At 45.3% G+C, this 15,589-nt stretch overlaps 1 protein-coding gene across 2 annotated transcripts in view; it reads right to left on the minus strand.

Annotated features, from left to right (window-relative positions):
• Positions 1-15,019, minus strand: part of SULT4A1 (sulfotransferase family 4A member 1) — a 28,670-nt gene extending 13,651 nt beyond the window's left edge. Inside the window, exon 1 of one of the 2 annotated variants that reach the window (XR_014511383.1) lies at positions 14,582-15,018. Coding sequence is in view for 1 of the 2 variants with exons in the window: in XM_083440941.1 (XP_083297067.1) it covers positions 14,582-14,750 (169 nt within the window). In the remaining variant the exon portion in view is untranslated. Of the gene's footprint in view, positions 1-14,581 lie in introns of both variants that reach the window. The other variant, XM_083440941.1, reaches the window with a different exon arrangement.
• Between the last annotated feature and the right edge of the window lie 570 nt (positions 15,020-15,589).

Genomic DNA, 15,589 nt, shown 5'->3' on the forward strand with positions numbered 1-15,589 from the left:
ACGAGAAATATGTAAAATAACTAAGCAAGTATTAGACATCACCCCAGTATTGGCCCTACTAAACATCTTCCAAGATAACAATGCCCATTTACACCACAAAGAACTCATAACCCATCTACTTTCAGCAGCCAGAAACACCATAACCAGACACTGTAAGCATGGACCAATGGTACCAAATACTATGGGAAACAACCCTACTAGAAAAATTAACCAACAAACTGAAACTGACACGGGGACAAATAGAAGAAGATACCTTCACCCCTGTATGGCTGCCCTTTATCACATACACAGCCCAACAAGACAATGACAATAATCCACCAACAGCATACAAATCAATATGGCTAACCTGATCCAAAACACCCACCCACCCCACTCACACACGAAAACAAAGATCGCCACAGCCAACCACAAATGAACAGCCACACCCTAGGCCAACCCCAACCTCTCTCACCACCAAAGGAACACAAATGATCAGCAGAGAACCTACATACATTAAGCAAAATAGAAACATCGCCACCCGACCCCCCCATCTCCCCCCTCCCCCCCCAATTTCTCAACAAATGAAACTGATTTGTAAAAATGTTACATGGAAAAAAATATGAGAGGCATTACATATACGTCTGTAAAACAAGAAAATCTTTAATTAAAAAAAAAACCAACAACAGTGGAACAGACTCCCTTGGGAAGTGGTGGATTTGCCCTCCCTGGAGGTTTTTAAGCAGAGGTTGGGGGCTCCTCTGCCATGGGTGCTTTAGTTGAGATTCCTGCATTGCAGGGGGTTGGACTGGATGACCCTTGGGGTCCCTTCCATCTCTACGATTATATTCCATGATCTCCCATTCCAGTTTGTGTGGTCCTCTTTCTTGCTGGCTCATGTCCTCTTTTGGTATTAATATTAGTATGTGCACATTTTAAGGAAATCCAACAACAAACTATATTCCAAAATTTTGGGGGAGATTTACCTTTTGCAAAAGAACAAAATCCTGAGCTTTTGCGCTTGTATTCCTCTTAAAATTATCCTTCCCCCCCCCAACAAAAAGTAAAGGTACCTGTATTGACCAATAAGAAAAACACCCACCCCCCCCCCCAACTTCCCTGTTAGGGCAATATATTTATCAGACCAATCAAAAATTCACAAACTGGAGTGCCAGCTTTCAGGTTCTTCAGAACACTTCATCAGGCTGGATAGTAAACAAAAGTTAATATTTAGTTTTTGTATCTCCAGAGATGGGGAGTCATTTTAATTTTTGTTTTTCCTTCTATGGACATGCAGAAAAAGGCATGGCTGAACTTCAGTCAAACTTGACACTTCTAAATGCGATGTCTCCCTCCACTGAGAATATTTTTGCAGAATTTGGCAGAATCCGAGACCAGGGAGAAGAGTCGATGGAAGAAGATTGGAAAAAATTTAAATTATATTTACAGAAATATTGCAAAATTAATGAATGTTAGAAGAATACTGGAATGAAGTTACATGGTTTTAGCAGAAATGTTATTAAGGATTATGCAAAAACTGATTGCTAATGGGCTAAAGTGGAAAATTTAAAGTTAGACCGTGTTAAGATAAATTATAGAACAAAAAATTGTGAAGGAGGGAAAGGATTTGCTGAACCAGCTAATTTGAACTAGAATACAAAAAAGGGAGATGCAAGGAAGTCGAGGAAACAAGCAAATGAAAGATAAAGATATGAAATTTGGATGTGTTTTTAAATGTTTTTGTTTTTTCTAGTTGTTTTGTTGTATTGTTTCTTTTTTCTATTTTTGATGTATTGTTTGTTAAATTTTTTATTGTCTTTTTTACCTTTTTTCTTTCTGTAACTATGAAATATCTAATAAACATTACTTTAAAAAAAAGAGAATATTTTTGCAGAATTTACCCCAAGGAAATTAGGGGTCTCCTCCTCGCCCTCCCCTGGGGCTCCCCACCTCACCTGCCTTTACATGGCAACAAAGGAATTATCTCTTCAGGAGCTGATGGCATAGGTTCCCTGGCTTGGATTTCTCATTCCTTGGGTAAAAATCCCTTTGCCTGTGTCTCTCAAGGCTCGTGGGAGAGAGTCAGCAGGCAGACCCAATGTTGCTGCCTTTTGTTCCTTGCACAATTCAAAATAATGGCCTCTTTTAAAAAGTAGGGGCTGACCAGTGTTAGAAACTGAGATATGAAAGTGAGGAGCTAAATGGCACCGTAAACCTAGGTTATGGGCGCAGCAACGGAATGTCTAGGCACATTTTTTATAACAAAAATACAAAGCTGAAAATGAATGAACTGCAGCTAAAATATTATCTTCGTTTTTCACATGGTCTGGTCCGTCCCCTGCCAACCCCCCCATCCCCTAATATTCTTAAGAGGGTCTCTTCTCCAGTCTTCACAGTGTAGCTGGAAGTGGGAAGGCAGAAAAAGGTCCTCCTTTCCTTCCACTCTGCAGTTTTAAACTGAAATCTTCAGCGCAGTACTGCGCCCAGAGCTCAGGAACTGCTTGTGCTAATGAAATGCCCTGTCGCAAAATGTGCCTAGGACAAGGGGAGTTTGGAGTCAGTGGCAGAAGAACCCTCCCCTCATCCGGGGCAGCACAGCCTGTATGGACTGTGCATGCGCGGAAGCCGTGCGCAAGAGTAGCAGCCTGTACGGATGGCACGCAAGAGGCGCCCATACGGATTGCGGGCGCCCTCAGCTGCTCTACAGCTGGGGAGAGGCAGGGGCCATCTTGTCACCCCTCCCAGAGTGGCACCCGGGGTGGCCCTCCCCCTCCACCCCCACTTCCTATGCCACTGGCTCCAGTCACTATAAAAATTGATAGCTGTGGACACATCTTCCCATATACAGTCAAACCTCAGGTCACAGACGCTTCGGGTTGTGCACCACGCAGAACCCAGAAGTACCGGAACGGGTTACTTCTGGATTTTGGCACTTGCGCATGCGCAGAAGACCAAATCGCGACCGCGCATGTGCAGACACCACGCTGCAGGTTGCAAACGTTTCAGGTTGCAAACGTGCTTCCCGCACAGATCATGTTCGCAACCTCAGTGTCCACTGTACTGTGGAAGAGTTTCTTTCCATTTTACTGCTAGGAAATTTCAGTGTAGTTAGCATCAGTTGCTATACTGTTTTAGATGCTAACATTTACAATAACTGCATCAGAAAGGCTCAGACTCAGAATGAAGACAGACGTATAATTTCCACTGCTGGAAGTGGTTTTAGAGGAGAATAGGACATTATTTTGCAACCTGGGGTGACCTCTGAAAAAAAAGAGGGCCCTGTAGGTTTCCATCATGGATTTTAGCCTCAGGACACAATTATGCAGGGCAATTATGCTGCCTCTTAACACAACTGCAGTTGCTCAAGTGAAATCTACACATACACCACAGTGACTTCATGTTTGTCAATGTATATATTGATTATATTAATATTAACGACAGATCTGCATTATTCAGTTCCAGGGTCAGAAGGTGTTCCTCTACCATTCCATTATTTAATTTGTTTGCTTTGCGTTGCCAGGAACCTTTCGGATTTATGTTGTTCGCTTTCCGGAAAACGGCAAGGCATAGGTGCCAGTGCCGATGTCAGGTCTCGTAGTCGCTAGCAGGATCAGGGTTCTCAAACAAACACAATGACATAGTCCGGGAGATGCACAATGGCTGAAGTAAAACATAGGCATATCAGCCAAATGTGACCACAGCTTCTGGTTCTAAGCAGGAACCAACATGAGAAAGCTCACTTGAAGGAACCGTGCCAGAGTCCGTATAATGCATATACAGTGGTGCCCCGCAAGACGAATGCCTCGCAAGACGGAAAACCCGCTAGACGAAAGGGTTTTCCGTTTTGGAGGTGCTTCGCAGGACGAATTTCCCTATGGGCTTGCTTCGCAAGATGAAAATGTCTTGCGATTCCTGGGGGTTTTTTTTCGCTCCCCACCCCCTTTTTCTAAGGCACTAAGCTGCTAATAGCCTTTCAGCAGCTAATCCGCTAATCCCTTAAGCCTTTAATAGCCGCTAATAGCCGCTAAACCGCTAATAGCGCTAATCCGCTAATCCGCTAATGGGCTTGAAAAAACCGCTAGACGAAAAAACCGCTAGACGAAGAGACTCACGGAACCGATTCTTTTTGTCTTGCGAGGCACCACTGTATAGTGTCAGGCTGGGATCAAGGAGGCCTGAGTTCAAATCACCGCTAATGGGTGAACTTGGGCCGGTCGTTTCCTCTCTCTCAACCTTACCTGCTTCAGATTTGTCATGAGCACAAAACAGATAACTCAGGGATAGTCAATGTGGTTTCCTCCAGAGGTTGCTGGACTCCAGCTCCCATCATCCCTTGACCATTAGCCATCTGCTGTCTGGGGCTGATGGAAAATGGAGTCCAACAGCCTCTGGAGGAAACCAGCTACCTGGGATAATGGCATGTAGGCTAGCCCTACTCCCCTAAGGGAACGCAGAATAATTAGTAGTAGCAAAAAAGGGGGGGGTATGGAATCTACCAGGTACACACGAACTAACTGAGCTCAATCGTGGAAAAAATAGGAATCACAAAAAGAGTTCATTAATATGACAGGCCAGTTAGTATGACAGGTAAATAACTTCTGGTTTTAATGGTTTTAGAAATGGTTTTAATTACTTGATTTTATCTGGTTTATCAGTAACTCATAGTATTTCTTGTAAACTGTTTAAAGGTTTTCTTACAATCAAGTAGAATGTACATTTTGTTAAACAAAAACAAAACCTAAAGATATCAGTTTTTAAAACATCAGTGTTATGAATGAAACTCTAATCTTGAATGTACCTCAGGAAACCATCACTAACCAGCAGAATATGGACTAATATTTTTTTATGGGCAGGAGCAAAACCTGAAGTGGCTTGAAAGATACCCTTTAAGACCAGTAAAAGATGGAGGACTATCCCTCCCTTGTGTTATTTAAAAATGTTACAAAGCAGCTGTGTGAGGTCATTTGAGGGTCTGGTTAAAATACAAAACAACATCAGTAATTGAGTAATAAAGTATAGCAACAGAATTTTTAAAAAATGTACTTGTAGTATGGTATTGTATCAGAATGAACCCTGCTAGATCCATTAATAATTTTATTTGGATATATTAAGCATAGTGTTACCAGACCTGGTAATAAAGATGCTAACAGATACATTTATGTACTCCTGCCCAGATCCTTGATAACATCCAGATAACCATACTATTCCATTAGCCTGACAGTATGCTTTTTAATTAGGAATTAAATGCCTCCTTTTTCTTTTCTTTCTTTTTTCTTTTCTTTTCTTTCTTCTTCTTCTTCTTCTTCTTCTTCTTCTTTTTTTTTTTTTTTGCTTATATTCTAGGCTTTCTTTTGCTTACATTCTGTACTATACAAACTTATTTAAAAGACATTGCCAGGTTAGTATTTTTCTCTCTGTTGACACAGTTGGAATATGCTGTAGTAAAAAAATATTACCTTGGGAACAATATTCATTTTTATTGCAGATATATGTGCTGGAAAAGATAATTAAAACCTTCTATATTTATATGTGTGTGTGTCTTATTTATTTATCTTTCTAGATTCCTTTGTTATCTATGTAAATCAATTTTTAAAACCAACAAAAGCTGTATACTAGATAAAAAAATTACAGGGGCAGGAAACAAAGAACAAAAATCCCCAGTAATTATAGGACAAACAATTGTGAGCTGTTAAAACAAACAAACAAGAAGAAATATTTTACTGTAGAATTTTGGCAATGTAAGTGCCTGAAATTTGGCAGACGCCAAGATACTCCAAGCCCCTAATTCTATACAGTTTGTACAGATGGTCTGGATTGTATCAGTATCTAGAACCGCCATATTGGCTGCCATCATAGAGTTGAGGCAGAATCCCACTGTTAATAGATGAGCTGAGCAAGTTTCCCAGAAGATGTTGGACTCATCATCCCTATAGAATTCTCATCATCCCTGATCATTGGCCCTGGCTAGGGATGATGGGAGTTCTGTTAAAAAAAAATATCTGGGGACCAAAATTTGGAGAACACTAGCTTAAAAGGTAAAGGTAAAGGACTCCTGACAGTTAAGTCCAGTCGTAAATGACTGAGGTTGCGGCACTCGTCTTGCTTTACTGGCTGAGAGAGCGTCTGTAAGTCACTAGCTTTCAGACCCCAAAATAACTGGACTCCAACTGCCAGAAACAAGAAACATTTTGACTTGCCTACAGAATGGCGAGGTCATATTTTGCCTTCAGATAGAGCGAGGAAGCACAGCACATGCAAACACCCCCAGGTTCAGTCCCTCCAGGTAGGAATGGGAATGGGAAATTGTCCTTTCTGCAATTTTGCAGAATCGCTGGCCGTTATCATACATCAGCCTTCCCCAACCGGGGGACCTTTGGATGTTTTGGACTGCAACTCCCAACAGCTGTGACCACCATGGTAAATGGTCAGGATGATGGAGGTTGTAGTACACAGCATAACCTTGGAGGAAGGCTAGTGGAGAACATAGAACCACCTGGAAGAAGAAGAAGAAGAAGAGTTTGGATTTGATATCCCGCCTTTCACTCCCTTTAAGGAGAATCAAAGCGGCTAACATTCTCCTTTCCCTTCCTCCCCCACAACCAACACTCTGAGGTGAGTGGGGCTGAGAGACTTCAAGGAAGTGTGACTGGCCCAAGGTCACCCAGCAGCTGCATGTGGAGGAGCAGGGAATCGAACCCGGTTCCCCAGATTACAAGACTACCGCTCTCAACCACTACACCACACTGGACCCCTTAAGACAGCTTCCTCCATTCTGGCTTGCCAGAATGAGGCGGCTCAGGGGCTACATGCAAATGTGGGACATCACCACTTAACAAATAGTTGTCTATATCCACCCTTACGTATCACTTTTGTGAACCTCCAGCATACTCTTGCCTGAGGTTCTGTCATTTTTTATCTTTTAATAAATTAAGCCTGGACTCTGGGCTTAAGTAATGAATTGGTGTATTTAGTGCCACAAGCTACATCTGTAATGCCGCTCAATCACTTCATGGTGGCAGCAGCCAAAGGCACTTGAGAAAGTGAGAACAGCAGACCAGCTGTAGTTTGCATCAGCCCCGGAGATGCTTGCTTGCTGCTGACAGCAGATTCTTCAACAGACCAAAATCTAGCAAATAACATGTGCAGTGCCACTGAGAGAATGATGGCTTCGTTTTGAACAGCTCTGCTGTGTCAAGCTGCCAGATTTGCAAGATGAAAAAAGCAGTACAATAATTTACAGCATTGTCTCCAGGAATAAAACACATTCATATGTGGCAACCCTAAAGGCAACCCTATGCAACTGCAGAAACATATACTGGCAAATCTTTGCAGTTCATAGTGGCCCTAAACAAACAGGCTTAATTTTAGGGTATTTATACTATCCTGTTTCTGCAGTGAACTGTGGCTGGCATCTGTTTAAATGAGGTCAGATATTAATTTTTATTTATACAAATATTTATATACAGTTATGCCATTAAAAAAAATCAAAGTGGTTTACAACAATGATATCTATATACAATAGAAATGTTATGTTTGGCACCACGGCTGACACTGCCACAATCATAGCATCTAAATCACTGGAGCCAATCAATTTTACCCTCTAAGTGAGTGACCAACCTCCGGACCACATAGCATTGCTCCTCTGGGCAACTCCTGGAGGATGCAACAGACACAACAAAGAATGATCTCTTCACTGCTCCCTCAGCCACACATTAGTCTGAGTGTGCTCCGTCGGCAATAATCCCAAAATTTCCAGCCCTATACTTGCTTCTCAATAGGCAAAGCAGGACTGGCGGCACATGTAAGGGGAAAGTGATGGGTTTGCCAGAGGGTGGTGCTGAGCCCTTCTCTCCTTGCAACAGCTCACCAGACATTTCCCCCCCACTCAGTGGCGTAGCGTGGGTTGTCAGCACCCGGGGCAAGGCAAGTAATTTGCGCCCCCTAACCCGGGGCAAGGCAAGTAATTTGCGCCCCCCCCCGCTGCACTGTCCCTCCCCCAGATAGTCCCTCGCTCTCTCTCCGCACCGCACCGCATGCCTGGCACCCTCCCCTCCACAGTGGGCGGCAACCCGGCGGCTCGGATCGGATTCGCACAGCCAGCACTGCAGTGAGAGAGAGTAAGTGAGCCAGGTAGGGGCAGAGAGCTGCGAGTGCGAGCGCCCCCCCCCCCCGATGTTGCGCCCAGTGCGGCCGGCCCCCCTGCACCCCCCACGCTACGCCACTGCCCCCACTTGACTGAGAATTCCATGGTTATCACCCAACTTCTGCTGCTGCCCTGGCTTCCTTTGTTTTAGAATCCACATTCACCTCCACTTATGTGGTTACAGGGAAACAAGAAGTGTGGGTTTCTTTTCGGGAATAATATCTGCAAAGCTACTTTTGGAGAGATGTGCAAGTTTCTGAATGCAGAATGAATTTGTCCCACCAGCAGCTTGAAAATAGGAAGAGCAAGCGCCATGTGCTTTTTGTTCTCTGCAAGTGAACAGAGTCTGAAGGAGATTAATGCTCAAGAGAGTGCTGTTTATAACATGTGCCTGGAGATAGCAAACCAGAAGAATTTTCGGGGGAAAGTCTCCATGTAATTATGCAAGGAAAAGTTGACAGCATTTCCCTTTCATCCAGCAAATAAAAACATCCTGGTACATACATGTAACAATTCAAAAAGTGCAACTAGAGCTAATGCTTACAAGGCCTAAATCAATTTTAAATTAACCTCAACTGGGGTCTGTTCTGCTGTGATATCCAATCTACACAAGCACTAGAATCACAAAAGATACCACTGTTCTTGTTTTCCTTTGCGGACAAGAGAATCCCTTCTTTGAATATTTCCCCAGGTCAAAAACACCTTGCGTCTGCTTATGGCGTGGTTAGGAGACACATTCTTAGCATACTTGCAAGGAATCTAGCCTTAAGGAAAATAACAATTAAGCAGAGGCTCAACAGATATGAATCTAGCGCAGGATTCATAAAAGAGAAATGTTTTAAAAGACTTGGGGGGGGGAAGGAATCAAGTAGAGCTTTTAGTGCTTTGCTTCCTGCATGCCATAAATATTTCAGATGTAAAGCAATAAAGATGTAGCCAGCCAATTCTAATGTGGCATTCGCACGCTACTGCTGCATCAGTGCAGTCTACCACATTCAATTGAACATTTGCCCAGGACATGGCAGAATCCTTAACAGTAAAAATGATGACTGAATACTGCAATAAGCAGGTGCAAATAAATGCTTCATTCAGGTGTGTGCCCTCTTCTCCTGAAGCTCTCCTACATTGTGCAACAAAGATATTTTTTGTCCTGGGTGATATCTCCTGCACCTTGAATCCATCGATAAGAAAGGTAAAGGTACCCCTGCCCGTATGGGCCAGTCTTGACAGACTCTAGGGTTGTGTGCCCATCTCACTCAAGAGGCCGGGGGCCAACGCTGTCCGCAGACACTTCCAGGTCACATGGCCAGCGTGACATCGCTGCTCTGGCGAGCCAGAGCCGCACACGGAAACGCCGTTTACCTTCCCGCTAGTAAGTGGTCCCTATTTATCTACTTGCACCCGGGAGTGCTTTCGAACTGCTAGGTTGGCAGACGCTGGGACCGAACAACGGGAGCGCACCCCGCCGCGGGGATTCGAACCGCCGACCTTTCGATTGGCAAGCCCTAGGCGCTGAGGCTTTAACCCACAGCGCCACCCGCGTCCCTTATCGATAAGAAAGGAGGGGGGCAAATTACCTGAACCTGAACCTGTAAACGGCAGCTGGAGGTTTTCAGAGGGGGAGATTTGGCTTTCCAGCCACTCAATACATTTTCCACTCCAGTGTTGCAGGCTGTTTTAATTGGTGAATTAAGGCAAAGATAAAGGTAAAGGGACCCCTGACTGTTAGGTCCAGTCGCGGACAACTCTGGGGTTGCTCATCTCGCTTTACTGGCCGAGGGAGCCAGCATATAGCTTCCAGGTCATGTGGCCAGCATGACTAAGCCGCTTCTGGCGAACCAGAGCAGCGCACGGAAACGCCGTTTACCTTCCCGCTGGAGTGGTACCTATTTATCTACTTGCACTTTGACATGTGTTTGAACTTCTAGGTTGACAGGAGCAGGGAACAAGCAACAGAGCTCACCCCGTCGCAGGGATTCGAACTGCCGACCTTCCGATTGGCAAGCCCTAGGCTCAGTGGTTTAGACCACAGCGCCACCTGCGTCCCTGGTGAATTAAACCCAGCTGAAATATGGATCAGGAATCAATACTGGGAGATGAAGCAGCCCACCAAAGCAATAGAGAAGAGGACCTCCTAATCTGCATTATGTGCCTGCCTTGCAATGGGTGCTTTCAACCAGGAGCTGGGAGTGGAGGGCTTGTGTGACTCTAGCCTTTTTCTGTCCACACTCAAAATGTCCTGTTCTTCTTGGGAGCAGTCCAACATTCTTCCCTAGTAGAAACCATCATCTGTCTGTAACCAAATCTTTCTGGTTCCAAGAGTCACATGTGGCTTCCATTCCAAGCCTCCTGGTTGAAAGCTTCCATTATAGCTCATGCTGTTCAAGAATGGCACGTGTTTCTGGTCTCTCTGTGCTCAAATATGGTTCCTGCCATCCGATCTTGCCTTGCTGCATCCTTGTGAAAAGCCATTCTTGATGACTGGGAGGACCCACAGAATGGCATGGAACGCGGAAAGAGGAGGAGGAGTTGCTGCAAGAATGGATAAATTATCATGTGCGCGTTTACCCCCTTGCATCAGCCAAAGTGCCTTCACTTGCAAAACAGCAGTTGTTGATTCAAGGCTGCAGACCAGGGCTTGATCTATACTGATTAAAAAAACACTATAGGAGGGGGGAAAGCTATAAAAGCCCTCAATGCAAAATCCCACTGGCGACAGATCACTGCTCTACAGTGCCATCTGGTGTCACATGTTTCTAACACAGTTATAACAGTATAATTGACTAGTGTAGCTGAGTCCCAGGTGTGAGGAACCAGAAACCTGTGACCCAAATTCAAGCTGCAGCCTTCCAGAACTCTGTATGGCATCACATGTTGGTGTCACTAGATCAGGGGTGGGAAACTTTGGGTTCTCCTGACGTGGGTGGACTCCAGCAGTCAACACCTGCCCTGCCCTGCCCGCCCACAACAGTTAAGGATGATAAAAGCTGCTATTATTGGCATCTGTCCGTCTCAAGAGACAATGGAGTGATGTCATCACCTTCAGCATTGCTCCACTCTCACTCCAATTTATTGGCTAAAGTTTGCTGAGTGAGTGGGGAAATGCCGAATGCAACCAAGTTACATCATGGGATAGCTCAGTTGGTAGAGAACATGGGATTCTCAATCTCTGGCTCGTGGGTCTGAGCCCCACGTTGGGCAAAATATTCTTGCATTGCAGGGATTGGACTAGATGTCCCTGCTGGTCCCTTCCAGCTCTACAGTTCTATGATTCTATGGGTTCCTTTTACCAGTATGGTGCTGGAGGAGACTCTTGAGAGTCCTATGGACTGCAAGAAGATCAAACCTCTCCATTCTTCAGGAAATCAGCCCTGAGTGCTCACTGGAAGGACAGATCCTGAAGCTGAGGCTCCAATACTTTGGCCACCTCATGAGAAGAGAAGACCTTCTAGAAAAGACCCTGATGTTGGGAAAGATTGAGGGCACAAGGAGAAGGGGGCGACAGAGGATGAGGTGGTTGGACAGTGTTCTTGAAGCTACTAACATGAGTTTGACCAAACTGTGGGAGGCAGTGGAAGACAGGAGGGCCTGGCGTGCTCTGGTCCATGGGGTCACGAAGAGTTGGACACAACTAAACAACAACAACAACGGGGTTACAAAGTCAGTAGGAGCCATGCATCAGCCCTTCATGAAGTCCTCATTTCTCTGAAGAAAATACAGTGCATTCTCAACATATTTTTGATGGGGGATGGGAACATAGGTTGACAGCGCACTGATCCTATCCATACCTTTGGGTGGACAAAATACACTTGCTACAAAAGCTATAGCATGCTCACAAGTTACTAATGTGATAGATGTCTAGAAGCTGCACTCCCATGCCCAGTTTAGGGCTCTAAGCACATGTAAATTACAGAAGCAAGCTCTGGAAAATAATAAGGAACTGCCTGATTCAGCTCACCTGAAACAGCCTTCTTCATGCACAGCCTACATGGTTGCAGATGTGTGTCAATATCTGCATCTATATTTCAATACTAATCTGGGCCTCACTGAATAATAATAATAATAATAATAATTTATTATTTATACCCCGCCCCTCTGGCTGGGTCCCCCCAGCCACTCTGGGCGGCTTCCAACAAAACACTAAAATACAGGTTAGATTTGTCTTTTGATATGTTGCTAAGTGAGATTAGTTGTATGGAACTAGAGTCAAACCTGGGCCTACAGCTTCAAACAGATGAAGTAGCAGAGAGCCTTCTGCACACACTAAGTATTTTTGAGAAACGTGCTTGGTGCCATTATCCTTCGAGATAATTCTGCCCATTATAATCAGATTCCCCTTAAGTGAGTAGGATATGGGGCTATCTATCTACTTTTACCGTAGGGGCTAGCCAACGGCAAGGGAAAAGGTATTTAATGGTTTCGCCTCCTAAAATACAGTGGTTCTGCTGCTTACTTTGCATATGCAATCACAACCTTATGCAAATTTGGGGGGCAGCACATAAATAAATACATACATACATACATACATACATACATACCGTATTTTTCGCTCTATAGGACGCACTTTTCCCCCTCCAAAAATTAAGGGGAATTGTGTGTGCGTCCTATGGAGCAAATGCAGGCTCCTTGGCTTCAGTGATAGCAACGCAAAGCCTCCGAAGCTCAGAGGGAGCACTCCCTCCGCGCTCCGGAGGCTTCGCGTTGCTTTCGCTGAAGCCTGGAGAGCGAGAGGGGTCGGTGCGTTGAAGCCAGGAGAGCAAGACTCTCCTGGCTTCAGCAGAGAGGGAGAGCTGCGCAGCGCCCCTTCAGCGAAGTGGGGGGAGAAATGGAAGGGGCTCTGTTTCTCCTGCCGCTTCGCTGAAGGGGCACTGAGCAGAGAGGAGAAGATTTCCCCCCCCCCCCTTGTTCTCCCCCTCTAAAACAAGGTGCGTCCTATGGTCGGTTGCGTCCTATAGAGCGAAAAATACGGTAAATAAATATCAAGGAAGCCCCTCCAGACCCTGCTTTCCATTTCTTTATTCCCCCCACTCCCCCACCACACACCCAGTGCATGTTCCTTGCTTACAGGGCTCTGGGAGTATCCCAAGGAGCCGGCCACTTCGTGGGGGAGGGGCGCACGGTTCTGACATTGCAGAATTTTGCTTTTGCATGCGGATGCCCAGAATCAAACCCTTGTATAATTGGCAGGCCCTCTGAAGACCTGTTAGCAGGTCCATATTTGCAGTCAGGGTGGCCTACCCTTCTCCCAAGGAGACTCACTGGAGACAGTGAACATAGGAACACAATGGTGCCTTGCTGGATCCGACTGAGGGTCTATCCAGTCCAATATCCTATTTCCGAAAGCAACCTTCCTGTGCCTTCTGGTGCTCATGAGCAGAGGGTGGTCTACACCATTTTGTTTTATTTTCTGTCCTTGGTATCTGGAATTCAATGGCTCCATTTAACTAGCATGCCTCATCCTTTCTTGATGGCACCTCTCGTGTTGCGGAAGTCGCCAAAAACGTGTGGTACTGAATCCTTTCAGGTCCATGCAATCACTTATGTCGTGGGAGGGGAGATTGTCAATAAAGATAGGTAACAAGCTGATTTTTAATCTATTCTGCAATCAGTCAATACATATTGGGAAACTTGCAAGTCTCTCTCCTCCTCCTTGGCCACAACCTTAAATTAAAATTGGCCTCTGGGTTCCATAGTATCAAGCCTTCTCAGATTATTAAGCAAAGTGAGATGGTCTGCCCCAGGCAAAGGGTCCAGAGGGGCAGCCGATCCCAAAGTAGATATTAATTTTACCCCCCCCTCCTGTTGTTCTTTTTTGGGGGGGGGAGGCTGCCATTTTGTGGTTCACCTCAGGTGCCAACATGTCTTGGGCCAGTCCTGTGGTTGAGTATCCTTTGGGTTTTCTGATTCAAGTCCCCAAATGCCTTGGGCCATTTCTGCTAGGATGCTAACTGCATTGCACTCAGGAGGACTTACTTCCAAGTAAACACATTGCAATAAACAGAAACCAGGCATCCAATCTGGCTGTTCGTGTTTGCTCCACATATAAGGCATTGCAGGGAATCAAATTAAAAGGCAGCAACTTTGGGCCTGAGAAAATTGATCCACCTATGCACACACACACACACCCTCGTTTTGGCACACACATTTGCAGCACTGAATGTACCTGCTCTATATTAAAACCAAGATAAGGAGATAGCAAGGTATAAAAATGTGATTTACGTCATGCGCTTCTGTAGTAGGCCAGCTACAGCCCAACATTACATAGCATCCATTTGTTAGGCGTCAGAAAAAACAATGCTCATTGCATGAACTTGTTTTTTTTGGGGGGGGGGACAGGTGAAATCTGGGAGGGAAAACAACCCATCCCTTAAATGCGGTGTGTTGGGGGGGGGGGTGGAGAGGATGCGTGACCCCTCCCTCCCTTCTCAGCCCCTCTCCACCCAGCTCAGCCGTGCCCCTTACCTGATTTGGGATAGGTAACAATCCAGACATCATTGTCCCTGACGGGGAAATTGGCGATTTCTTCCATCTTCCCCCTGCAGAAAGGGGGCAGGCGCACCCCATTGTACTCGAAGTATTTGCTCTCAAACTCCCCGGGCGTGCTGGGGGTCTCGCACTCGCTCTCCGCCATCCTGCTCCTCCCTTGCAGCCCAGCCGAGGCCAAGGCGCATCAAGGATGCTCCGGACGCCCCGCGCTCGCTCCCTGCCCCTCTCGCTCTCGCCCCCCAAGCGGGCACGCCCGACGAGGAAGCCCGGCTCGAGCCCTGCAGGCTGGGGAGAAGGGCAGGCGGGAGGCGGCCGAGAGAGAGAGAGAGACCGGCCTTCAGCGAATGGGCTATGGAGGTGGTGATGTAATGCAGGACCGCTCGCTAGGCAGGCAAGAATGGATCCCGCAACAACAAGACGGAGAGGCAAGCCTGCTCGGGGATTAACCCTCTGCCTGCCTCGCAGCTCTCAGGGTGCCACTACTCTGCAAACTCCCCCTTTCCTCTTTTGAGGGTTTGAAATACCTGTTTTATTAATGAATGTTAGAATGACATCGGATTGAACGTAAAAGGTTATTAGTAATAAAGTGGTGAGGGAGTATAGAAAATTCAAAGGTTAAAAGGTGTAAAATTAAAAAGTTTAATTTATTAAGATATTAAGGAGATTAAGATATAGTAAGATATTAAGATTAAGATAAAGATTATCACTTCTCGGCCTTTTGGCTAAGATCAAGTGAAGATTAAGATAAAGATTAGTTAAGATAGAGGGAAGGGATTTGCTGATCAAATATATGAACTGGAATACAGTGAGGGGAGGTGTGGGGAAGTCTGGGAAACAAGTAATTGCAAGGAATACTATGAAAATGGAATTGTTTTTATTTGTTCTTCCTTTTTTCTCTTTTGTGTTGTTGTTTTTGTCGTTTTGTATTTTTGTATTTTTCTGTTGTTTTTTCTGTTTATGTAAAAACCTTAATAAAAATATTAT

The sequence above is a fragment of the Podarcis tiliguerta genome (genome assembly GCF_965153285.1).
Source record: "Podarcis tiliguerta genome assembly, chromosome: 5".
NCBI classification, from domain to species: domain Eukaryota; kingdom Metazoa; phylum Chordata; class Lepidosauria; order Squamata; family Lacertidae; genus Podarcis; species Podarcis tiliguerta.